The 27065-nt window shown below is 46.7% G+C and overlaps 1 protein-coding gene across 5 annotated transcripts in view; it reads left to right on the forward strand.

The window, feature by feature from the left end:
* LOC135049800 (acetylserotonin O-methyltransferase-like) overlaps nucleotides 1–27065 on the forward strand; it is a 448700-nt gene that overhangs the window by 202046 nt on the left and 219589 nt on the right. For all 5 annotated transcript variants that reach the window (XM_063955675.1, XM_063955679.1, XM_063955677.1 and 2 more), the window contains one exon: nucleotides 667–789. In XM_063955675.1, the coding sequence (XP_063811745.1) occupies nucleotides 667–789 (123 nt within the window). The remainder of the gene's footprint in view (nucleotides 1–666; nucleotides 790–27065) is intronic.

The following is a 27065-nucleotide window of genomic DNA, read 5'->3' on the forward strand; positions in this document are numbered from 1 at the left end:
TGCCGTATTTTTGATTGGTCGGAAAATCTACACGGGCGAAAACCACGTGGATTGGCAAATTCGCCGCTAAACAACGTGGATTGGTGAATTCGCTGCTGATTCACGTGTTTTGTCGAATTTGCAGGTGTTTTCACCTGTTTTTGGGTCCGTTTTCATCCATGCCGATTCAACAAAAATAAATAAATAAAGAGAAGGCATGGGCGAAAATGGATTTAAAAACAGGCAAAAACGCACACTGTTGAATACACTGACTGTCGGAAAATTTGGCACTATTTGCATATACCCCTAACTCTGTGATTTTGCTCTGTTTTAAAAAAAATTATAATCTCTTGAACAACACATAGCACCACAGTACATATCTGCAGATACATTAGCAGGACAGGTCCCTAGAACAATTTATAGAAGACTAATTAATTGAAGATTCTTTTGACAAGACCTGTTTTCAATCATCCAGTTTGTTTCTCATCTGGTTGTGGTATTTGTGCATTTAATAACCAGCTCTTTGAGCTCAGAAATGTCTTGATTAATTTCGCTTATTGAAGTATGAACTGTTCAGTAGTATCTAATTTGTTTAGGTTAGTTATTGTTTATTGTGGACATTATTATTAAATGTTTTCTGATTTTCTTCTGTGAAAAAATTATTGAATTGCTCTTTTTCTTTTAAAGGAGATTTCTTCACTGACCCAATTCCTGAAGCAGACCTTTTTATTTTATCCTCTATTATTCATGACTGGACAGAAGAGAAGTGTCATCATCTGCTGAAGAAAGTTTATCAATCCTGTAGGCCTGGTAAGTTCACTTTCTCTAGAGAAATTACATTTTCTATATGTATATATGAATTGTTGCAATGAAAAATGATTCTAGTTTAAGATAACATTTATTATTGCAGTTATATTTTTGCCAATAATTTAGAATTATGGATACACTGAATCTAGGATATGGATTTGTATTAGGCCTATTAATTGGAGTTTTAGAGAGACTGGGGTTAATATGAATACTTAATACTTTCATAATCAAATATAGGGGTTGACTTTGTTATACATTAAATGTGCCAGGAACAAAGTAATACATTCGTAAAAGTACTTCTTGAATTTATTATGGAAATTATGGCTTGGATTAATGTCATGTGTGTAGTTTTGAACAAACATGTTGACAACTTGAGAATGTGAGAAACAATAGCAGCTGAACTGGTCACTACTGAGCAAATACCAATCATACCAAAAACATGACAGTTTGACACATGTACAAATACAGTTACAGACAACGCTCATTATGCCCACCTGCACAAACTTACAAAATAGTCTATATACACACTTCTCACCTCCAGTGTCACAGCTCAGCGCTGCTCCTGGTCCACACCCGATTACTCATCTCTCTGGACACTGCTGCTGAGATTCCTGGGGGGTCCTCTGGCCTCTGCCCATGACTGGTATCTCTTGTGATGTGTCCCACCACTGCCTGCACAGTGAACTGACAGGTTGCTCAGCCATCTCCCAGCATGTGGCTCTCACCAGCTCCAGACTCTGGGCGCTGCCATGTTTGTTTCATTCAGGTAACCACTACACCACCAATGTGAACCAGTCTCCAGGACACCTGACTCTAACAGCCAATAAGTACCAGCAGAGGCTGTTGACTAGTGGACTTGGACTGTAATGTTCAGTAGATACAATGGTAGAAGTGAGACCAAGGGCATGATCAGATAGAAAACAATAGCAAGCTTTATTGTACTGGAACTGGAACAAAGATTGGATTAAAACTAGACTGGACTATAACACAGAGCTGTGACTTCAGAAGAAGTGACAATGTACTGGTCCTGTGTGAAATTACTGCTGCTCTTTTATCCCCTGTGTGTCAGTCCCTGTACCCAGCCCCTCTCCTGTACCCAGCCCCCTCTCTTGTACTCAGCCCTGTGTCAGCCCCTGTACCCAGCCCCTGTACCCAGCCCCTGCTGCTGTACCCAGCCCCTGCTGATGTACCCAGCCTCTGCTACTGTACCCAACCCATCTCCTGTACCCAGCCCCCTCTCTTGTACCCAGCCCTGTGTGTCAGCTGCTGTACCCAGCCCCTGTTGCTGTACCCAGCCCCTCTCCTGTACCCAGCCCCCTCTCTTGTACCCAGCCCTGTGTGTCAGCCCCTGTACCCAGCCCCTGCATCTGTACCCAGCCTCTGTTACTGTACCCAGCCCCCTCTCTTGTACCCAGCTCTGTGTGTCAGCCACTGTACCCAGCCCCTGTTGCTGTACCCAGCCCCTGCTTTTGTACCCAGCCTCTGCTACTGTAACCAGCCCCTCTCCTGTACCCAGCCCCCTCTCTTGTACCCAGCCCCTGTACCCAGCCCCTGCTGCTGTACCCAGCCACTGCTGATGTACCCATCCTCTGCTACTGTACCCAGCCCCTCTCCTGTACCCAGCCCCCTCTCTTGTACCCAGCCCTGTGTGTCAGCCGCTGTACTAAGACCCTGATGCTGTACCCAGCCCCTCTCTTGTACCCAGCCCCTGCTGCTGTATCCAGTCCCTCTCCTGTATCCAGCCCTGTGTGTATGCCAGCCCTTGCTGCTGTACCCAGCCATGTGTGTATGCCAGCCCCTGCTGCTGTACCCAGCCCCTGCTACTGTACTCGGACCCTCTCCTGTACCAAGCCCCAGTGGCGGAACTTGCACCAGTGAAGCCGGTGCATTGTACCAGGGCCCGGCGCTATCAAGGGGCCCAAAGTCTGTGGCATTGTAATGAGTCAGACTGACTCATTACAAGCCACCTGCTGCTGTGTGCTGCCACTGGAGCGAGGACTCGGAGGAGGGCAGATGCAGCTACAGAAGCAGGGGAGGAGGAGGAGGGAAGGGGACTCAGGAACCGCAGCAGCGCACTGTAATTCGTAGCGGCGCTGCTTTGCTGACAGCCCCTCCTCACAGGCGCGTGATCCCCCTCCCTCGTGCGCTGCCCAGCTTCTCTGCATGCCTGGTGCTGAGGTTCCCGAGGCCACGACTGGCGATGTCTCCATTAGTTCCCACTCCTGGGAGCTGTGCGCCACCCACCACAGAGAGTCGGCTTCAACGGATACCTTCCGACCCCTGGACATGCAGCCGACGTCACCCAGACTGAGAAGCAGAAGGAGGAGGAGGATATATTTCCTGACATTGCTCTCTTTCTGCCTCTGTATCTTCCTCTCCCTGTCACAGCGTTCTCCGAGCAGAAAGCTGATCCCGCGCCGCCGGTCCCGCTGTGTACTCCTCGCCCGCAGCAAGGTTACTGTGTGGGTACCCTAATGCCATGCTCACTGTGTGTGTTATTGGCATATCCGGCCACCTGTACCCCTGGTATGGCAGGGTCAGGGGCATCCCCAGGATAAGGCTTGCTCTCTGTCTTGATAGGCAATATTGCTGGGCATACCTAGGTTGTAGTGTTGGCAGCCCCTGGCTTGTGTGGCAATAGTATCTTTCTATCTACCTACTGTACCTACCTACTGTATATCTATCTCTGTCTGACTATCTATCTACTGTAGAGGTAAATATATTTTATATATATATATATATATATATATATATATATTATATTTAAGTTATTATTAAACATTATAGGCCATCACAAGTGGTCCACTACATATATATGGGGAGGGGAGGATATATATGGGGGAGGAGGAAACTTTACCAGCCATACGGGGTTTGGTTTAGGCTGCAGGGGTAGGGAGGTTAGGGTTAGGCTCCAGATGGGTGGGGGAGGGGTGGGTTAGGCTGCTCAAGGAGGGTTGGGGGGGTGAGTTAGAATACATAACCTACCCCTGTCGGGATCATCATCGGGATGCCGGTGTCAGTATTCTGAGTGCCGGCATCCTGTGTGCCGGGATATTCTACCCAACACAGCTAGTGTCATCGACATTTCAATGCTTTAATGTCTCGTCGTCAGGATATAAAAATTGCATACGCACACTTACAGTACCTTGCAAAATTATATATAATGACATCCAAAAAATCCATAATGAGAATACATAGTAATAGCTACAGTATATTGATAATACATTAAAAACATTCAGCTTAAGATAGAAACATCTATAATATCATCATTACATATTATTATTATTATTATTATTATAGATGTTACTATGTATTCTTATTATGGATTCTTTGGGTGTCATTATGTATCATTTTGTAATATTGTATTTTTGTTTATTTTGCTGGATTATTGTATGTTTTTGTTACAAGCCTGTGCATTTTACTCATGTTTTGCTAGTTATTCTTATGATTTACCTTTGCCTCAGTTTGTGGAACTACAGGTCACAGCTAGCTCCTGCATAGTTGTCTCCTAGTGCCTCAGCTCCTGCATTCAGCAACTGACTCCACAGGTGACTGGATTCTGTAATTACAGCTGGTTTCCTGAAACCTACTATTCAGCTTGTCAGCCTGCTCAGTCTGCACTGCAGCTGCATGATTTACTGGGGGCCTGTCTGGTGCTCACAGCTGATTGGTCCAGCCTGTTCTTTTAAGTCTCTCAATCCCAAGAGGCCTTGCCAGTTATAGCTACTTCATACGTGTTCTGCTCTCTGGTTCCTCTCTGGTCTCAGTTCATCTGTCCAGTGGTTTGCCTTGTTCCTGCATTGAATTCCAGCTTCACCATCTTGCTGACGAACCTAGTCTGCCGACTACTGTTACCCTGTCTCCAAGTGTCTGCACCCCAGTCCATCCGTGTGCCGCTACCTCCTGTGTCTCTCCTAGAGTTCCTGCTGTTGTTCCATCTCCATGGCCCCAGTGTACCATCTGGCCGTGTGCACCCTGCCACCTTCTCCAGTTCCTGTTTGTTCCTGCGTACCCCTGCGGTTTGTCATATACATCTGGACTATCATACAACACCTCCACCATAAGTCTAGTCCAGTTCAGGTATCAAGTGACCCAGACAGGGGGCTGCAAACTGCACGTCGGGAGCCGCGAAGCCCATATCCCCTTGCGGGGTTCCCTGGTGAAAACCTCCCGGCGTGTTAGACTCCGCGCCTCTGTTCTGGGTAATGTCAACCACTTGGTATCTGATCCCAAATTCCGGATTCTGCACCAGTTCCTGACATTATAACTGGCCCACCACTTCCTGGGCATGGACCCGTCACAGCAAAATTCGGCTCAAATCTTGGCTGGTCAAATACAAAATTTGACGCTTCAACTGCAAGATCTAAAGCTCCGAGTTTCCACCCAGGAAGAAACTAGCAGGTCATTGGTAGCAACAAGGGCTCCTGGGCCTGAACCGAAGCTGCATCTTCCTGATCAGTTCACAGGTGACCGGAAACAGTTCCGTGATAGCTGCAAGCTATATTTTAGACTCCGGCCATTATCATCTGGTTCTGAGGCTCAGCGAGTAGGTATCATCATCTCTCCTCCTGCAGGGGGAATCCCAGTCCTGGGTGTTCGGATTCAAAACTGAGAATCCCGTCTTGCACACAGTGGAAGCCTTTTTCAGTGCCCTTGGAATTCTTTATGATGACCCGGATCGAGCAGCTTCTGCAAAGGCTTACTTACGAGCCCTGAGATAAGGGAAAAATACGGCCAAGGAATACTGCACTGAGTTTCGCAGATGGGCAGGTGATAGTGGTTGGAATGACTCAGCCCTCCGAAGTCAGTTCCGCTTAGGCCTCACTGAGCAAATTAAAGACTACCTTGTCCAGTGTCCTACTCCTGAAACCCTGGACAAGCTCATGCAGTTAGCAATTCGAGTAGATCGTTGGATCAGAGAATGGAGAAAGGAGAAGGGTCATCAACTCCCTCAGCTGTAGTCTTGGAAGAAGCAGAAGACTCCAGTGACCCCATGCAGATTGGGGCCTTTCGTCTTTCTGCTCAGGAGAAATCCCGTAGGCGATCGATGGGCCTATGCTTATATTGTGGAGCAAAGGATCATTTTGCTAATGTTTGCACCCTGAAGTCGGGAAAAGACAAGACCCAGGGATAAAAGGGGAGTTACTCCTGGGTCTGGCTGGAATCTCTCCTAAAAATTCAGTCTTGCTTCCAGTTCAAATTACTCTACCTACTCAGCAAGTGGCAGTCAAGGCTTTCGTTGATTGTGGTGCAGCTGCCAACTTCATGGATATCTCTGTCATCCGGTCCTGGAACATTCCTATACTAAGGATGAAGCCTCCTGTGACTATTTGTGGCCTTGACGGTAACCCCCTCCTCAGTGGGCAAGTATCTCAGCAAACTCCTACTGTTCATTTAACTACCGGTCTTCTGCATTCGGAAAAGATTAGTTTCCTCCTAGTCAATTGCCCCATGTCTTCCATAGTCTTAGGGCTTCCATGGTTGAAATCCCATAATCCATCCATCTGCTGGAAGACAGGAGAACTCTTACAGTGGGGAACGGAATGTACGGGAAGGTGTCTGTCCTTGCCAGTGTGATGCTCTCAATTTATACCAGGGGGGCTACCGACTCCATATCATTCATTTGTGGATGTCTTCTCCAAGAAAGAGGCGGATACTCTTCCCCCACATCGACCTTATGACTGTGCCATCAGTCTGGTATCTGAAGATAAATTACCTAAGGGTAGATTATATGCTCTTTCTTTGCCGGAAACCAAAGCTATGGAGGATTATATTCGGGAGAACCTAAGCAAAGGGTTTATTCGTCCCTCAAAATCACCAGTAGGTGCAGGATTCTTCTTTGTGGCAAAGAAGGACGGCTCCTTACGTCCATGCATTGATTATAGAGGACTCAACAAGATCACTGTTAAGAACTCTTATCCTTTGCCTTTAATTTCCATATTGTTTGATCAACACTGAATGGCGTAAATCTTCTCTAAATTTGATCTTCGGGGGGCATACAACCTCATACGAATTAAGGCCGGTGATGAGTGGAAGACGGCCTTCAACACTCATTCTGGGCATTATGAATACCTTGTTATGCCATTTGGATTGTCAAATGCTCCTGCCGTCTTCCAAGATTTTATCAATGATGTGCTCCGAGAATTCCTGGGAACATTTTTTGTGGTCTACTTGGATGACATCCTGATATACTCACAGTCACTTGAGCAGCATTGAGTCCATGTCCAGATGGTATTGCAAAAGCTCCGGGAGCACCAGCTATATGCCAAGTTAGAAAAATGTGAATTCGAAGTGAAGGAAGTCGCTTTCCTAGGCTACATCATCTCTCCTAAAGGGTTCTTCATGGATCCCAGTAAGTTTCAAGAAATTTAAGATTGGGCACAACCTACTAACCTTAAAGCTATACAACGCTTTCTTGGATTCGCTAATTATTACAGGAGCTTTATTTGTTCATTTTCAGACATTGTTGCACCTATTGATGCTTTGACTAAGAAAGGTGCGGATCCATCACATTGGTCACCTTCAGCTCTACAAGCTTTTCTCAAGTTAAAAAAAGCCTTTATATCCGCCCCTGTTCTTAGTCATCCAAATCCTGACCTGCCTTTTGTTATGGAAGTGGATGCCTCTGAAGTGGGAGTGGGAGCAGTCCTATCGCAGAAAGATCCTGTGGATTCTAAACTTCACCCGTGCTCTTTTCTGTCCAGAAAGTTCTCTCCTGCCAAAGCCAACTACGATGTTGAAATCGTGAACTGCTTGCTATAAAGTGGGCTCTAGAAGAATGGAGGCATTGGTTGGAAAGGGCGAGACACGTGATTACAATCCTCACTGACCATAAAAACCTATCCTATATTGAATCAGCCAAGAGACTAAATCCAAGACAGGCACGATGGGCGTTATTCTTCACTAGATACAACTATGTGATCTCCTATCGGCCAGGATCAAAGAATCTTAAAGCAGATGCCTTGTCACGAAGCTTCCTTCCAATTCAAAATTTGTTCTGCTCTTCGGAACCAATTATTCCTGTTTCCAATATCCATGCTGGTCTTGCTCAAGATTTAGTCTCTCAGATTCAAGCCAAACAGTCTCTTGCACCCATGGGGACTCCCTCAAGACTCCTCTTTGTCCCGAAAGAGTACAGGACAGCAGTTTTATCTGAATTTCATGTAAAAAGAGTCTCTGGGCATCCAGGGATTTCTAAGACTCTGGATTTATTGTCTTGTTCAGTTTGGTGGCCTTCTATGTGCCAAGACGTTAGAGAGTTCATTCTTGCTTGTGAGATCTGTGCTCAACATAAAACTCATAAAGCTCCCATGGGACATCTTCTGCCTCTTGCGGTTCCCTCAAGACCTTGGTCCCACATTTCCATGGACTTTGTGGTTGATCTTCCTAAATCATCAGGGTACAATACTATTTGGGTTGTGGTAGACTGATTCAGTAAAATGGCTCACTTTGTTCCTCTCTGCAAGCTCCCCAGTGCAAGAGAATTGGCAACCTTGTTTATCCAACATATCTTTAAAATACATGGATTACCACAGGACATCGTCTCCGACAGAGGAACTCAGTTTATTGCTCGATTCTGGCGAGCTTTCTGTTCAGCCTTGGATATTAATCTTAGTCTGTCCTCTGGTTATCATCCGCAATCCAATGGACAGACTGAGTGAGTGAACCAGTCTCTTGAACAGTATCTCCGTTGTTATGTTTCCAAGTACCATAACGATTGGGTGGACCATCTGGCATTTGCTGAATTTGCATATAATAATTCCAGTCACTCTTCTTCATCCATGTCACCCTTCTTTTGTCTCTCGGGTTTCCATCCTAGGTCTAACGCTTTTAACATCCTGCAGCACCAGACTACTTCCCTTGATCCTGTAGCTCGTCTGAGGAAAATTTGGAGGAGAGTACGTCTAGCACTCAACCAAGTCTCTGTTTGTTCCAAATAATTTGCTGACAGATGACGAAGACCTTGTACTTTTAAAGTGGGTGACATGGTGTGGCTGTCCACTCAAAACATCAAGTTACGCCAGCCCTTTCAAAAATTTGGGCCAAGTTCATTGGTCCATTCCAGATTATTAGGCAGATTAATCCAGTAGCCTTTCGACTCATTTTACCAAAATCACTTAAGATCAATAACACTTTCCACTGTTCCTTGTTGAAACCAGCATTTGTGTCCCAGAGATTTAGAAGATCTCCTTCCAGAAGGCCTGCCGCTGTGTTGTTTAAAGGTCACCAGGAGTTTGTTGTGGAAAAGATTCTGGACTCCAAGTTCGGGAGGGGTCAAGTTAATTTCCTAGTACATTGGAAGGGTTACGGTCCGGAAGAGAGAACCTGGGTACCAGAGCGGTTTCTTCATGCACCCAGACTTAAGAGGTCTTCTATGAATTTCCGGATAAGCCTGGTTCTAGGGGGGGTACTGTTATAAACCTGTGCATTTTACTCATGTTTTGCTAGTTATTCTTATGATTTACCTTTGCCTCAGTTTGTGGAACTACATGTCACAACTAGCTCCTGCATAGTTGTCTCTCAGTGCCTCAGCTCCTGCATTTAGCAACTGACTCCACAGGTGTCTGGATTCTGTAATTACAGCTGGTTTCCTGAAACCTACTATTCAGCTTGTCAGCCTGCTCAGTCTGCACTGCAGCTGCATGATATATCAATTACTGGGGGCCTGTCTGGTGCTCACAGCTGATTGGTCCAGCCTGTTCTTATAAGCCTCTCAATCCCAAGAGGCTTTGCCAGTTATAGCTACTTCATACGTGTTCTACTCTCTGGTTCCTCTCTGGTCTCAGTTCATCTGTCCAGTGGTTTGCCTTGTTCCTGCATTGAATTCCAGCTTCACCATCTTGCTAACGAACCTAGCCTGCTGTCTACCGTTACCCTGTCTCCAAGTGTCTGCACCCCAGTCCGTCCGTGTGCCGCTACCTCCTGTGTCTCTCCTAGAGTTCCTGCTGTTGTTCCATCTCCATGGCCCCAGTGTACCATTTGGCCGTGTGCACCCTGCCACCTTCTCCTGTTCCTGTTTGTTCCTGCGTACCCCTGCGGTTTGTCATATACATCTGGACTATCATACAACACCTCTACCATAACTCTAGTCTAGTTTAGGTATCAAGTGACCCAGACAGGGGGCCGCGACCTGCACGTCGGGAGCTGCGAAGCCCATATCCCCTTGCGGGGTTCCCTGGTGAAAACCTCCCGGCATGTTAGACTCCGCGCCTCTGTTCTGGGCAACATCAACCACTTGGTACCTGATCCCACATTCCGGATTCTGCACCAATTCCTGACAGTTTTATATATCTATTATTTGTTGTATTGTAGCCATGGCTACTGGCTGGTGATGGTGACAGCATTAGTGGGCGTCAACACAGCTGGCTCAGATGCTGGTGGCGGGACACATGGTGATGGTGGCCAGTATAAGGTCAGTGTTTGTTTTCAATTTTTATATCCTAATGATGAATCATTACGGCTTAGAAACGAGGACATTAGCTGTGTTCTAGTTTTCTTTCTTTATTTGAGTGCCGCTGTTGTGCTGCTTGTATTGGACTCCCCACCAGGGATACCAAGGAGGACACCGGTATCAGAGGTAATTTCAAATTGTTAGTGCTGCTCTTTGGAACACTGATTTTATATATATATATATATATATATATATATATATTTTTATTTATATCCGGGTTGGGGTGGGGGGGTCAGAGCATTTCGTTGCACCTAGGCCCACCACTCACTGGTTCCGCCACTGCCCAGCCCTATATGTGTGCCAGACCCTCTCCTGTACTCAGCAATGTGTGTCAGCCCCTGCACCCAGCCCTATGTGTATGCAAGCCTCTGCTCCTGTACTTAGCCCTGCTCCTGTACCAAGCCTTGTATATGTGCCAGCCCCTTCTCCTGTACTCAGCTCTGTGTGTCAGCCCCTTTTCCTGTACCCAGCCCTGTATGTTTTCCAGTACCCTTTCCTGTACCCAGCCCTGTGTGCAGGGCCGGATTAACAATGGGGCGGATGGAGCTGCAGCTCCAGGCCCCCCACTGGAAATAGGCCCACAGATCCCCTGTAGTTCAGATAGTGTTGACAGGAAAAAAAAACTTTTCTCCTGTCATCACCAATAGCATTCCCTCACTTGACTCCTGTCACGGAGAGCCAAGGCTCTGCCTCTCCCCTCTGAAGCTGCCAACAGCTGTCACTGCACAATGAAGTGCATACCCATGATCGAAATAAGCTCCTCCCCAGATCGCGATAAGCTCCGCCTCCTGGTGCATCTACAGCTGTGCCCACGATTGCTCAAAGTTCTTCTTACATGCCATCTGAAGCTGTGTCTCTGTGGGACCTTTATAAACTTACTCAGCCCCCTGGTTCTTCCACTGCTGAGCCCCCTGGCCCCTGTTGCCTGAAGCCACACCCCCGGGCCGTTCTAAGCCCCGCCCACTGGACAGTACACTGCAGTGCAGTGCTCCTCGCCTGTGTGATCTGTGAGGTGTTCTGCAGCTGCGGTTTGAGGTACAAAGGAGTATTTGCTGTGTAGCCCTATGCCCAGGACTTTCTCACACTGAAAGTTATGTGTGCATATTCTGTGACCTTAATGGCATAATGTTTTAATTCATCATGCATGATAATCAATTAAATTCCGGCCAGTGTGTATACGGACACTACCTTGCGGTGTAATGTGACTATCAGACGCTGCCGCTCGGTGTAATGTAACTATCAGACGCTGCCGTGCGGTATAATGTAACTATCGGACACTACCGTGCGGTGTAATGTAACTATCGGACGCTGCCGTGTAGTGTAATGTGACTAGGACACTACCTTGCGGTGTAATGTGACTATCAGACGCTGCCGCTCGGTGTAATGTAACTATCGGACTCTGCCATGCGGTGTAATGTAACTATCGGGCGCTGCCGTGTAGTGTAATGTGACTAGGACACTACCTTGCGGTGTAATGTGACTATCAGACGCTGCCGCTCTGTGTAATGTAACTATCGGACGCTGCCGCTCTGTGTAATGTAACTATCGGATGCTGCCGTGCGGTGTAATGAAACTATCGGACGCTGCCGTGTAGTGTAATGTGACTAGGACACTACTGAGCGGTGTAATGTAACTATCAGACGCTGCCGTGCGGTGTAATGTGACTATCGGACGCTGCCGTGCGGTGTAATGCAACTATTGTACGCTGCCGTGTGGTGTAATGTAACTATCGGACGCTGCCGTGTGGTGTAATGTAACTATCGGACGCTGCCATGCAGTGTAATGTAACTATCAGACGCTGCCGTACGGTGTAATGTAACTATCGGACGCTGCCGTGTGGTGTAATGTAACTATCGGACGCTGCCGTGTGGTGTAATGTAACTATCGGACGCTGCCATGCAGTGTAATGTGACTATCAGACGCTGCCATACGGTGTAATGTGACTATCGGACGCTGTCGTGCGGTGTAATGTGACTATCGGACGCTGTCGTGTGGTAAATGTAACTATCGGACGCTGCCATGCGGTGTAATGTGACTATCGGACGCTGCCGCTCTGTGTAATGTAACTATCGGACGCTGCCGCTCTGTGTAATGTAACTATCGGATGCTGCCGTGCGGTGTAATGTGACTATCGGACGCTACTGTGCGGTGTAATGTGACTATCGGACGCTGCCGTGCGGTGTAATACAACTATTGTACGCTGCCGTGCGGTGTAATGTAACTATCGGACGCTGCCGTGTGGTGTAATGTAACTATCGGACGCTGCCATGCAGTGTAATGTAACTATCAGATGCTGCCGTGCGGTGTAATGTGACTATCGGACGCTGCCGTGCGGTGTAATGTGACTATCGGACGCTGCCGTGCGGTGTAATGTGACTATCGGACGCTGCCGTGCGGTGTAATGTGACTATCGGACGCTGCCGTGCGGTGTAATGTGACTATCGGACGCTGCCGTGCGGTGTATTGTAACTATTGGACCCTGCCGTGTGGTAAATGTAACTATCGGACGCTGCCATGCGGTGTAATGTGACTATCGGACGCTCCTGTGCGGTGTAATGTGACTATAGGACGCTGCCGTGTGGTGTAATGTAACTATCGGACGCTGCCGTGCGGTGTAATGTGACTTATCGGACGCTGCCGTGCGGTGTAATGTGACTATCGGACGCTGCCGTGCGGTGTATTGTAACGATTGGACGCTGCCGTGTGGTAAATGTAACTATCGGACGCTGCCGTGCGGTGTAATGTGACTATCGGACGTTCCTGTGCGATGTAATGTGACTATCGGACGCTGCCGTGCGGTGTAATGTAACTATCGGACGCTGCCGTGCGGTTTAATGTAACTATTGGATGCTGCCGTGTGGTAAATGTAACTATCGGACGCTGCCGTGCGGTGTAATGTGACTATCGGACGCTCCTGTGCGGTGTAATGTGACTATAGGACGCTGCCGTGTGGTGTAATGTAACTATCGGACGCTGCCGTGTGGTGTATTGTAACTATCGGACGCTGCTGTGCGGTGTAATGTAACTATTGGACGCTGACTTGCGGTGTAATGTGATTTGGACACTACTGTCAGTGTATTGTAACTATCGGATGCTGCCGTGCGGTGTAATGTAACTATCAGACGCTGCTGAGCAGTGTAATGTAACTATCAGCGCTGCCTTGCAGTGTAATGTGACTTGGACACTACTGTGCAGTGTAATCTGACTCGGACACTAGTGTACGGTGTAATGTAAATATCGGACGCTGCCATGCGGTGTAATGTGACTAGGTCACTACTGAGCAGTGTAATGTACAGTAACTGTCGGATGCTGCAGTTCGGTGTAATGTAATTATTGGATGCTGCCGTGCGGTGTAACGTGACTCGGACACTACTGTGCGGTGTATTGTAACTATCGGATGCTGCCGTGCGGTGTATTGTAACTATCGGACGGTGCTGTGCGGTGTAATGTAACTATCGAACGGTGCTGTGCGGTGTATTGTAACTCGGACACTACTATGCCGTGTAATGTGATTCGGACACTACTGTGCGGTGTAATGTGACTCGGACACTACTGTGCGGTGTAATGTAACTATCGGACGTTGCTGTGCGGTGTAACGTGTCTCGGACACTACCGTGCGGTGTAATGTAACTAGCAGACGCTACCGTGCGGTGTAATGTAACTAGCAGACGCTACCGTGCGGTGTAATGTAACTATCAGATGCTGCTGTGCGGTGTCATGTGACTCGGACACTACTGTGCGGTGTAATATAACTATCGGACACTGCTGTGCGGTGTATCGTGTCTCGGACACTACTGTGCGGTGTAATGTAACTAACGGGCGCTGAGGCATATCCCCTGCTCCCCTCTCCTTAATCCAATCTGCTGCAGCGGTACACAATAGGCCTTTCCTATATTTCAGCTCCAGGCCCATGTGCACATTAATCTGGCACTGCCTGTGTGTCAACCCCTTACCCTGCTCTTTATGTATGCCAGTCCCCACTTCTCTACCCAGCCCTGTATGTGTGCCAGCCCCTGCTCCTCTTCCCAGCCATGTGTGTATGCCAGCCTCTGCTCCTGTACTTAGCCCTGCTCCTGTACCCAGACTTGTATTTGTGCCAGCCCCCTCTCCTGTACTCAGCCCTGTGTGTCAGCCCCTTCTCCTGTACCCATCTCTGTATGTTTGCCAGTCCCCTTTCCTGTACCCACCCCTGTGTGTCAGCCCCTGCTCCTCTTCCCATCCCTGTGTGTGTGCCAGACCATGCTTCTCTACCCAGCCCTGTGTCAGCTCCTGCACCCAGCCTTGTGTGTGTGCCAGCCCCTGCTCTTGTACCCAGCCCTGTGTGTGTGCCAGCCCCCACTAAAGGGTCCGGAGTTGCTATTAACTGGGATTGAACCAATTTCTGGGGTGATTCCTGGCTCCACGGGTGGGGATATTTTGGGCAGTGAGTTTGGTCTCTTTATTTTAATGATAGTGTGTCTATTTGCTGGAGGTTTTGGTGTCTGTGTTCAGTCTTGGTGTTGGTGGCAGGGTGTTATTTGGAATATGGAGGTTGGAGTTTGTCACTGCAGGTTAAAGGTCTGTGAGTGTTGGGGCCACGACTACCAATAACATTGAAACCAACAACTTCCACACAGTAGTGATGTACTTATCTTGCCTACTTTGGTGTTTGTCCCTCCTACAACTCATTTGGTGCCGCTCATGGGAGGCAATTTCTAGAATTTTTTTCCAGGGCCACTTTTAGTTCCCAATCCACCTCTGGTGGCGCCCAGCAGCCAGAGATAGAGTGAAAACTGAGGAAGTACATGCAGGCGGAGCCAGGGTGTACTTTGGGGAACAGCAAGCTCAATGGTAGTGGTACTTGCATCCACAATATCTCTGCAGTGCATGTCCAGCACTGCTAATTGGTCTGATACATTGCTGCAATCAGGAATATGCAGACTTCAAACACAGGAGAACTCTCACATGAATAATCAGCCTGGGAGGATATTCAGCAAACAGTAACACAGTCTCATGCTCAAAATGAAGGTTTTGCAGTGTGTATGCTGAGCATACTTCTCAAGCAAGAAACTCAGCCTAGCAGAATATCCTGACCTGCAGAACATTCTTATAAGAACCTGTAAATCTAATTTGCAATTATGGATTTTCTTCCTGGGAGAAGACATAGCTAGGAAAGGTAGAACACCCCATAATATAATTTGAGTCACCAATAAACTCACTGTCGGAATCAGATTCCAAATCTACAGTGAGCGTGGGTATATTTTTTTCTCTAGTAATGACAGTATCCATGTCAAACTGCAGAATCCGTCTGGAACCGGAACATGGTTGATAAATCAAATATTTTTCGTGGAGCTGGAGACTCAGGGGCTCCTTCTGTAGCTAGAACCCCTGACACCCCTCCTGGGGCCAGAGCATTGGATACCCCTCATGAGGGTGGCAAATCAGGTCAAGAGTAGTGGGAACAGAAACTGCAGAGTACACACATAATTGGATTGGATACATGATTACTATGACACTGAGACTTGTCACCATCTCTTGGTTTGGAAATGGTAATGAAGTGGTCAGAATTTTCACAGTAAAGGCTGAAATGGAACTTCTTGCACTGCTAACAGTCTACCTCAAGAACTTGGGCCGAGGGTAGCTCCAGAATCTATCATTGCTCTGCATGCAGGAAGAGATCTTAAATCTAAGGAAGTCTGAGACAGAAGTCCTTTCGGTGACAGAAGATTGAGTGGAAGTCTTTACTGTGCTTGGAGTAATTCCAAGGATTTCAGGAAGTAACAGATTAATGCTAGTTAGAATTAGTGATGTGCACCGGACATTTTTCGGGTTTTGTGTTTTGGTTTTGGATTCGGTTCCGCGGCCGTGTTTTGGATTCGGACGCGTTTTGGCAAAACCTCCCTGAAAATTTTTTGGCGGATTCGGGTGTGTTTTGGATTCGGGTGTTATTTTACAAAAAACCCTCAAAAACAGCTTAAATCATATAATTTGGGGGTCATTTTGATCCCATAGTATTATTAACCTCAATAACCATAATTTCCACTCATTTTCAGTCTATTCTGAACACCTTACACCTCACAATATTATTTTTAGTCCTAAAATTTGCACCGAGGTCGCTGGATGACTAAGCTAAGCGACCCAAGTGGCCGACACAAACACCTGGCCCATCTAGGAGTGGCACTGCAGTGTCAGACAGGATGGCACTTCAAAAAAATAGTCCCCAAACAGCACATGATGCAAAGAAAAAAAAAGGCGCAATGAGGTAGCTGTGTGACTAAGCTAAGCGACCCAAGTGGCCGACACAAACACCTGGCCCATCTAGGAGTGGCACTGCAGTGTCAGAGAGGATGGCACTTAAAAAAAATAGTCCCCAAACAGCACATGATGCAAAGAAAAAAAGAGGTGCACCAAGGTCGCTGGATGGCTAAGCTAAGCGACACAAGTGGCCGACACAAACACCTGGCCCATCTAGGAGTGGCACTGCAGTGTCAGGCAGGATGGCACTTCAAAAAAATTGTCCCCAAACAGCACATGATGCAAAGAAAAAAGAGGCGCACCAAGGTCGCACCACAGGTATAGAATGTAGATGGATAGTATACTTGACGACACAGAGGTAGGTACAGCAGTGGTCTTCCGTACCGTACTGCTATATATACTGGTGGTCACTGTGTCAGCAAACTGCAAAACTAAAATGTACCACAGGTATAGAATGTAGATGGATAGTATACTTGACGACACAGAGGTAGGTAAAGCAGTGGCCTTCCGTACCGTACTGCTATATATACTGGTGGTCACTGTGTCAGCAAACTGCAAAACTAAAATGTACCACAGGTATAGAATGTAGATGGATAGTATACTTGACGACACAGAGGTAGGTAAAGCAGTGGCCTTCCGTACCGTACTGCTATATATACTGGTGGTCACTGTGTCAGCAAACTGCAAAACTAAAATGCACCACAGGTATAGAATGTAGATGGATAGTATACTTGACGACACAGAGGTAGGTACAGCAGTGGCCTTCCGTACCGTACTGCTATATATACTGGTGGTCACTGTGTCAGCAAACTGCAAAACTGAAATGCACCACAGGTATAGAATGTAGATGGATAGTATACTTGACGACACAGAGGTAGGTACAGCAGTGGCCTTCCGTACCGTACTGCTATATATACTGGTGGTCACTGTGTCAGCAAACTGCAAAACTAAAATGCACCACAGGTATAGAATGTAGATGGATAGTATACTTGACGACACAGAGGTAGGTACAGCAGTGGCCTTCCGTACTGTACTGCTATATATACTGGTGGTCACTGTGTCAGCAAACTGCAAAACTAAAATGCACCACAGGTATAGAATGTAGATGGATAGTATACTTGATGACACAGAGGTAGGTACAGCAGTGGCCTTCCGTACCGTACTGCTATATATACTGGTGGTCACTGTGTCAGCAAACTGCAAAACTAAAATGCACCACAGGTATAGAATCTAGATGGATAGTATACTTGACGACACAGAGGTAGGTACAGCAGTGGCCTACCGTACCGTACTGCTATATATACTGGTGGTCACTGTGTCAGCAAATTGCAAAACTAAAATGCACCACAGGTATAGAATGTAGATGGATAGTATACTTGAAGACACAGAGGTAGGTACAGCAGTGGCCTCCCGTACCGTACTGCTATTTATACTGGTGGTCACTGTGTCAGCAAACTGCAAAACTAAAATGCACCACAGGTATAGAATGTAGATGGATAGTATACTTGACGACACAGAGGTAGGTACAGCAGTGGCCTTCCGTACCGTACTGCTATATATACTGGTGGTCACTGTGTCAGCAAACTGCAAAACTAAAATGCACCACAGGTATAGAATGTAGATGGATAGTATACTTGACGACACAGAGGTAGGTACAGCAGTGGCCTTCCGTACCGTACTGCTATATATACTGGTGGTCACTGTGTCAGCAAACTGCAAAACTAAAATGCACCACAGGAATAGAATCTAGATGGATAGTATACTTGACGACACAGAGGTAGGTACAGCAGTGGCCTTCCATACCGTACTGCTATATATACTGGTGGTCACTGTGTCAGCAAACTGCAAAACTAAAATGCACCACAGGTATAGAATGTAGATGGATAGTATACTTGACGACACAGAGGTAGGTACAGCAGTGGCCTTCCATACCGTACTGCTATATATACTGGTGGTCACTGTGTCAGCAAACTGCAAAACTAAAATGCACCACAGGTATAGAATCTAGATGGATAGTATACTTGACGATACAGAGGTAGGTACAGCAGTGGCCTTCCATACCGTACTGCTATATATACTGGTGTCACTGTGTCAGCAAACTGCAAAACTAAAATGCACCACAGGTATAGAATGTAGATGGATAGTATACTTGACGACACAGAGGTAGGTACAGCAGTGGCCTTCCATACCGTACTGCTATATATACTGGTGGTCACTGTGTCAGCAAACTGCAAAACTAAAATGCACCACAGGTATAGAATGTAGATGGATAGTATACTTGACGACACAGAGGTAGGTACAGCAGTGGCCTTCCATACCGTACTGCTATATATACTGGTGGTCACTGTGTCAGCAAACTGCAAAACTAAAATGCACCACAGGTATAGAATCTAGATGGATAGTATACTTGACGATACAGAGGTAGGTACAGCAGTGGCCTTCCTTACCGTACTGCTATATATACTGGTGGTCACTGTGTCAGCAAACTGCAAAACTAAAATGCACCACAGGTATAGAATGTAGATGGATAGTATACTTGACGACACAGAGGTAGGTACAGCAGTGGCCTTCCATACCGTACTGCTATATATACTGGTGGTCACTGTGTCAGCAAACTGCAAAACTAAAATGCACCACAGGTATAGAATGTAGATGGATAGTATACTTGACGACACAGAGGTAGGTACAGCAGTGGCCTTCCTTACCGTACTGCTATATATACTGGTGGTCACGGTGTCAGCAAACTGCAAAACTAAAATGCACCACAGGTATAGAATGTAGATGGATAGTATACTTGACGACACAGAGGTAGGTACAGCAGTGGCCTACTGTACCGTAATGCTATATATTATATACTGGTGGTCACTGGTCAGCAAAACTCTGCACTGTACTCCTCCTATATATATATATTATACTGGTGTTCCCCAGTCCCCACAATAAAGCAGCACACTGAGCACAGATATGGAGTGTTTTTCAGGCAGACAACGTATACTGGTGGTCACTGTCAGCAAAACTCTACACTGTACTCCTGCTATATAATACAGCTGCTCCCCAGTCCCCACAATTAAGCAGATACAGATATATGCAGCACACTGAGCACAGATATGGAGCGTTTTTTTTCAGGCAGAGAACGGATAAAACTGGTGGTCACTGATCAGCAAAACTCTGCACTGTACTCCTCCTATATTAATATAAAGCTGCTCCCCAGTCCCCACAATGATATAAGCAAGCACAAATATTTGCAACAACTCAACAATGAATAAACGGAGAGGACGCCAGCTACGTCCTCTCCCTAACATTTCCAATGCACGAGTGAAAATGGCGGCGACGCGCGGCTGCTTATATAGAATCCGAATCTCGCGAGAATCCGACAGCGGGATGATGACGTTCGGGCGCGCTCGGGTTAACCGAGCCATACGGGAGAATCCGAGTATGCCTCGGACCCGTGTAAATAGGGTGAAGTTCGGGGGGGTTCGGTTTCCAAGAAACCGAACCCGCTCATCACTAGTTAGAATACCTTGCAACTGTTCCAGCAGTTAATAAAGGATCAAGACACGCTGGTTCTCAGTATCACCAGTTCCAGTCCAGTCTCCTCATCCATCGGATCCAGTACCATTTCCGCATCCACTTGTTCCAGTCCGGTCTCCAAATCTAGATTCAGTCAAGCCTTCAATGTCACTGACTCTTCAAGACCTAAACTTCAGTTCCATTCTAGTCTTACATTTTACTGGTTCAAGAGCTAATCATTATAGGTCCTATCCTGGTTCCTGAGTTACTCCTTACTAGTCCTAGCCCAGCTCATTTAGCCAGAGCTTCTACTCTAACTCCTACATTAGACCCCAAGCTGGGAACACAAACTCACAAAGAACTGATATCCAAGATAAGAAAAACAACTAGACACAAAATAACCTTACACCATTGGTTCCAAAACTCCATCCTCAAGACATCCTAACAGCTAAGGTTTTAATGATATACTGTACAAGCTTCACAGAGGTGACTTAATTAATACCTCACTCAGTGTGATTTACAGTAAGTATTTGTGCTCGGCCATAAATATCCTTAAAACCTGGACTGCTAAGGTGTTGGGAGCGCCGAGTTTGGAACCACTGCCTTAGACAACAAATCAAGTGGTATCAGTTGCTTTTCAGGCAAACTGTAAGGAATCTTGGTGCACAGCACTGAGTAAATTATCCTTCTTTTTAATTATTTTCAAGTAAATTTGAAATTTTTTATTCCTGGTGTAAAACTGGTGTAACAATTAGAGTCCCTGGAATAACGTGTTGTTGAGCAGATATTTCTGTAGAAATCTAAGGTTGTTTCCACTAATATTGCATTGTTTCCTTGAATTTCTTGAACATTTGATCTCTTTCTTTCATTGTGCATAAAGGATTTGATCTACAGATGTACTGTAGCTACGCTAGACCTTGAAACAATTTCCTTGGTTGTATTTGTCATTTCTATTATCTAGTTCTAACACCTCCCGATGACAAATATCAACATTTTAAGATTTTCGATTCATATTTTTGAACTTTCTGTGGACTTCTTTACATACTTTTATTTACCTATTAGATCTCAGGTACCTGCCGAGAAACATTATTCAGTGTATTAGAATGTTTGAGTTTTGATAACCAAATAAACAATTATTGATTTTGTGCTGTGTATTAATTTGAATATTAATGATTGCTGTCACAACCTGTAATTGTGATGTCAGATGGTTTATATCAATTTGCCTGCACGTGTACAGTGCTGTTGAGTCAATTAAATTAAATTCATCATCATACAATATTAGTTCATCCACCAGTGGCATCACTAGGGTTGGTGTCACCCAATTTCGTAGCTCGTTACCCCCCCTCCCCCCACCACCACTTATAGACCTCCTTCCAATGGACAAACGGTGAGGTAAATGGTTCATGAGGCACTGGCTAGTCCAGAGACAGATTTACACACAATACAGTACATCATCCCAAGGGTTCATGTGGGCATTATATACAGGTGCATTAGTATATTAGTATATACTGCTGGAAATTTGGTGAGTTTTGATCAGAGATGTGCAGAAAAGATAGGCAGGTGAGGCACTGCCTCTCCTGCCATAGATATTTTTAATATATTCTTTGCATTTTTCATATACTTTATATAGTCAAAACTCTGGTGTTTACATTAGTATGGCAGGAAAGGCTCTTCCTCACCTGCCTCACCCCACCGCATGTTACTGCTCCTCCCATATCAGACCTCCTGCAGGGAAGAGGGCATTCCTTCTTGCTGCATTGTTGGCTCCTCATCAGTGACCAGGAGCCTTACACCGCACTGTGACATTATTGTGCGGCATCCGCTGCACATAATTTTGGTCACACTCCTCTTGTAATCAGACTTGCTGCAGAGGAGAGGGAAATCCTTCTTGCTGCAGTGCTGTCTCCTCCTCAGTGATCAGGAGCCGAGCACTGCACTGTCATGTTATAATGTGCCTGATCACAGTCAAATGAGGACACTTGGCGCCATCCACACCCTCCTAGTGATGCCACAGTCATCCACACTGGAATCCAGCATTACAAATTCAGGGACAGATGTATTAACCTGGAGAAGGCATAAGGAAATGATAAACCAGTGATATGTGCTAGTGATGAGCACCGGAAATTTTTCGGGTTTTGTGTTTTGGTTTTGGGTTCGGTTCCGCGGCCGTGTTTTGGGTTCGAACGCGTTTTGGCAAAACCTCACCGAATTTTTTTTGTCGGATTCGGGTGTTTTTTTCAAAAAACCCTAAAAAACAGCTTAAATCATAGAATTTGGGGGTCATTTTGATCCCAAAGTATTATTAACCTCAATAACCATAATTTCCACTCATTTTCAGTCTATTCTGAACACCTCACACCTCACAATATTATTTTTAGTCCTAAAATTTGCACCGAGGTCGCTGGATGGCTAAGCTAAGCGACCCAAGTGGCCGACACAAACACCTGGCCCATCTAGGAGTGGCACTGCAGTGTCACGCAGGATGGCCCTTCCAAAAAACACTCCCCAAACAGCACATGACGCAAAGAAAAAAAGAGGCGCAATGAGGTAGCTGTGTGAGTAAGCTAAGCGACCCTAGCGGCCGACACAAACACCTGGCCCATCTAGGAGTGGCACTGCAGTGTCACGCAGGATGGCCCTTCCAAAAAACACTCCCCAAACAGCACATGACGCAAAGAAAAAAAGAGGCGCAATGAGGTAGCTGTGTGAGTAAGCTAAGCGACCCTAGTGGCCGACACAAACACCTGGCCCATCTAGGAGTGTCACTGCAGTGTCACGCAGGATGGCACTTCCAAAAAACACTCCCCAAACAGCACATGACGCAAAGAAAAAAAGAGGCGCAATGAGGTAGCTGTGTGAGTAAGCTAAGCGACCCTAGTGGCCGACACAAACACCTGGCCCATCTAGGAGTGGCACTGCAGTGTCACGCAGGATGGCCCTTCCAAAAAACACTCCTCAAACAGCACATGACGCAAAGAAAAAAAGAGGCGCAATGAGGTAGCTGTGTGAGTAAGCTAAGCGACCCTAGTGGCCGACACAAACACCTGGCCCATCTAGGAGTGGCACTGCAGTGTCACGCAGGATGGCCCTTCCAAAAAACACCCCCCAAGCAGCACATGACGCAAAGAAAAATGAAAGAAAAAAGAGGTGCAAGATGGAATTGTCCTTGGGCCCTCCCACCCACCCTTATGTTGTATAAACAGGACATGCACACTTTAACCAACCCATCATTTCAGTGACAGGGTCTGCCACACGACTGTGATTGAAATGACGGGTTGGTTTGGACCCCCACCAAAAAAGAAGCAATTAATCTCTCCTTGCACAAACTAGCTCTACAGAGGCAAGATGTCCACCTCATCATCATCCTCCGATATATCACCGTGTACATCCCCCTCCTCACAGATTATCAATTCGTCCCCACTGGAATCCACCATCTCAGCTCCCTGTGTACTTTGTGGAGGCAATTGCTGCTGGTCAATGTCTCCACGGAGGAATTGATTATAATTCATTTTAATGAACATCATCTTCTCCACATTTTCTGGATGTAACCTCGTACGCCGATTGCTGACAAGGTGAGCGGCGGCACCAAACACTCTTTCGGAGTACACACTTGTGGGAGGGCAACTTAGGTAGAATAAAGCCAGTTTGTGCAAGGGCCTCCAAATTGCCTCTTTTTCCTGCCAGTATAAGTACGGACTGTCTGACGTGCCTACTTGGATGCGGTCACTCATATAATCCTCCACCATTCTTTCAATGGGGAGAGAATCATATGCAGTGACAGTAGACGACATGTCCGTAATCGTTGTCAGGTCCTTCAGTCCGGACCAGATGTCAGCATCAGCAGTCGCTCCAGACTGCCCTGCATCACCGCCAGCGGGTGGGCTCGGAATTCTGAGCCTTTTCCTCGCACCCCCAGTTGCGGGAGAATGTGAAGGAGGAGATGTTGACAGGTCGCGTTCCGCTTGACTTGACAATTTTGTCACCAGCAGTTCTTTGAACCCCAGCAGACTTGTGTCTGCCGGAAAGAGAGATCCAAGGTAGGTTTTAAATCTAGGATCGAGCACGGTGGCCAAAATGTAGTGCTCTGATTTCAACAGATTGACCACCCGTGAATCCTTGTTAAGCGAATTAAGGGCTCCATCCACAAGTCCCACATGCCTAGCGGAATCGCTCTGTGTTAGCTCCTCCTTCAATGTCTCCAGCTTCTTCTGCAAAAGCCTGATGAGGGGAATGACCTGACTCAGGCTGGCAGTGTCTGAACTGACTTCACGTGTGGCAAGTTCAAAAGGTTGCAGAACCTTGCACAACGTTGAAATCATTCTCCACTGCGCTTGAGACAGGTGCATTCCACCTCCTATATCGTGCTCAGTTGTATAGGCTTGAATGGCCTTTTGCTGCTCCTCCAACCTCTGAAGCATATAGAGGGTTGAATTCCACCTCGTTACCACTTCTTGCTTCAGATGATGGCAGGGCAGGTTCAGGCGTTTTTGGTGGTGCTCCAGTCTTCTGTACGTGGTGCCTGTACGCCGAAAGTGTCCCGCAATTCTTCTGGCCACCGACAGCATCTCTTGCACGCCCCTCTCGTTTTTTAAATAATTCTGCACCACCAAATTCAAGGTATGTGCAAAACATGGGACGTGCTGGAATTTGCCCAGATTTAATGCACACACAATATTGCTGGCGTTGTCCGATGCCACAAATCCACAGGAGAGTCCAATTGGGGTAAACCATTCTGCGATGATCTTCCTCAGTTGCCGTAAGAGGTTTTTAGCTGTGTGCGTATTCTGGAAAGCGGTGATACAAAGCGTAGCCTGCCTAGGAAAGAGTTGGCGTTTGCGAGATGCTGCTACTGGTGCCGCCGCTGCTGTTCTTGCGGCGGGAGTCCATACATCTACCCAGTGGGCTGTCACAGTCATATAGTCCTGAGCCTGCCCTGCTCCACTTGTCCACATGTCCGTGGTTAAGTGGACATTGGGTACAACTGCATTTTTTAGGACACTGGTGAGTCTTTTTCTGAGGTCTGTGTACATTTTCGGTATCGCCTGCCTAGAGAAATGGAACCTAGATGGTATTTGGTACCGGGGACACAGTACCTCCAACAAGTCTCTAGTTAGCTCTGCAGTAATGATGGATACCGGAACCACGTTTCTCACCGCCCAGGATGCCAAGGCCTCAGTTATCCGCTTTGCAGCAGGATGACTGCTGTGATATTTCATCTTCCTCGCAAAGGACTGTTGGACAGTCAATTGCTTGGTGGAAGTAGTAAAAGTGGTCTTACGAGTACGACTTCCCCTCTGGGATGACCATCGACTCCCAGCAGCAACAACAGCAGCGCCAGCAGCAGTAGGCGTTACACGCAAGGATGCATCGGAGGAATCCCAGGCAGGAGAGGACTCGTCAGAATTGCCAGTGACATGGCCTGCAGGACTATTGGCATTCCTGGGGAAGGAGGAAATTGACACTGAGGGAGTTGGTGGGGTGGTTTGCGTGAGCTTGGTTACAAGAGGAAGGGATTTACTGGTCAGTGGACTGCTTCCGCTGTCGCCCAAAGTTTTTTAACTTGTCACTGACTTATGATGAATGCGCTGCAGGTGACGTATAAGGGAGGATGTTCCGAGGTGGTTAACGTCCTTACCCCTACTTATTACAGCTTGACAAAGGCAACACACGGCTTGACAAATGTTGTCCGCATTTCTGTTGAAATACTTCCACACCGAAGAGCTGATTTTTTTGGTATTTTCACCAGGCATGTCAATGGCCCTATTCCTCCCACGGACAACAGGTGTCTCCCCGGGTGCCTGACTTAAACAAACCACCTCACCATCAGAATCCTCCTGGTCAATTTCCTCCCCAGCACCAGCAACACCCATATCCTCCTCATCCTGGTGTACTTCAACACTGACATCTTCAATCTGACTATCAGGAACTGGACTGCGGGTGCTCCTTCCAGCACTTGCAGGGGGCGTGCAAATGGTGGAAGGCGCATGCTCTTCACGTCCAGTGTTGGGAAGGTCAGGCATCGCAAACGACACAATTGGACTCTCCTTGTGGATTTGTGATTTCGAAGAACGCACTGTTCTTTGCTGTGCTTTTGCCAGCTTGAGTCTTTTCATTTTTCTAGCGAGAGGCTGAGTGCTTCCATCCTCATGTGAAGCTGAACCACTAGCCATGAACATAGGCCAGGGCCTCAGCCGTTCCTTGCCACTCCGTGTGGTAAATGGCATATTGGCAAGTTTACGCTTCTCCTCTGACAATTTTATTTTAGATTTTTGAGTCCTTTTTTTACTGATATTTGGTGTTTTGGATTTTACATGCTCTGTACTATGACATTGGGCATCGGCCTTGGCAGACGACGTTGCTGGCATTTCATCGTCTCGGCCATGACTAGTGGCAGCAGCTTCAGCACGAGGTGGAAGTCGATCTTGATCTTTCCCTATTTTTGGAACCTCAACATTTTTGTTCTCCATATTTTAATAGGCACAACTAAAAGGCACCTCAGGTAAACAATGGAGATGGATGGATACTAGTATACTTATGGATGGACGAGCGACTGCCGACACAGAGGTAGCTACAGCCGTGGACTACCGTACTGCGTCTGCTGCTAATATAGACTGGATGATAATGATATAAAAAATATATATATATATCACTACTGCAGCCGGACAGGTATATATTATATAATGACGGACCTGCTGGACACTGTCAGCACTGCAGACTCCTAAAGTAAGCTACTAGTATCAAGAGGATAGAAAAAAAAAAAAACACCACAGGTAGGTGGTATACAATTATGGATGGACGAGCGACTGCCGACACAGAGGTAGCTACAGCCGTGGACTACCGTACTGCGTCTGCTGCTAATATAGACTGGATGATAATGATATAAAAAATATATATATATATCACTACTGCAGCCGGACAGGTATATATTATATATTGACGGACCTGCTGGACACTGTCAGCTCAGCACTGCAGACTCCTAAAGTAAGCTACTAGTATCAAGAAGATAGAAAAAAAAAAACACCACGGGTAGGTGGTATACAATTATGGATGGACGAGCGACTGCCGACACAGAGGTAGCTACAGCCGT

This window comes from Pseudophryne corroboree, chromosome 2 (genome assembly GCF_028390025.1).
Source record: "Pseudophryne corroboree isolate aPseCor3 chromosome 2, aPseCor3.hap2, whole genome shotgun sequence".
In the NCBI taxonomy this organism is placed as follows: Eukaryota; Metazoa; Chordata; class Amphibia; order Anura; family Myobatrachidae; genus Pseudophryne; species Pseudophryne corroboree.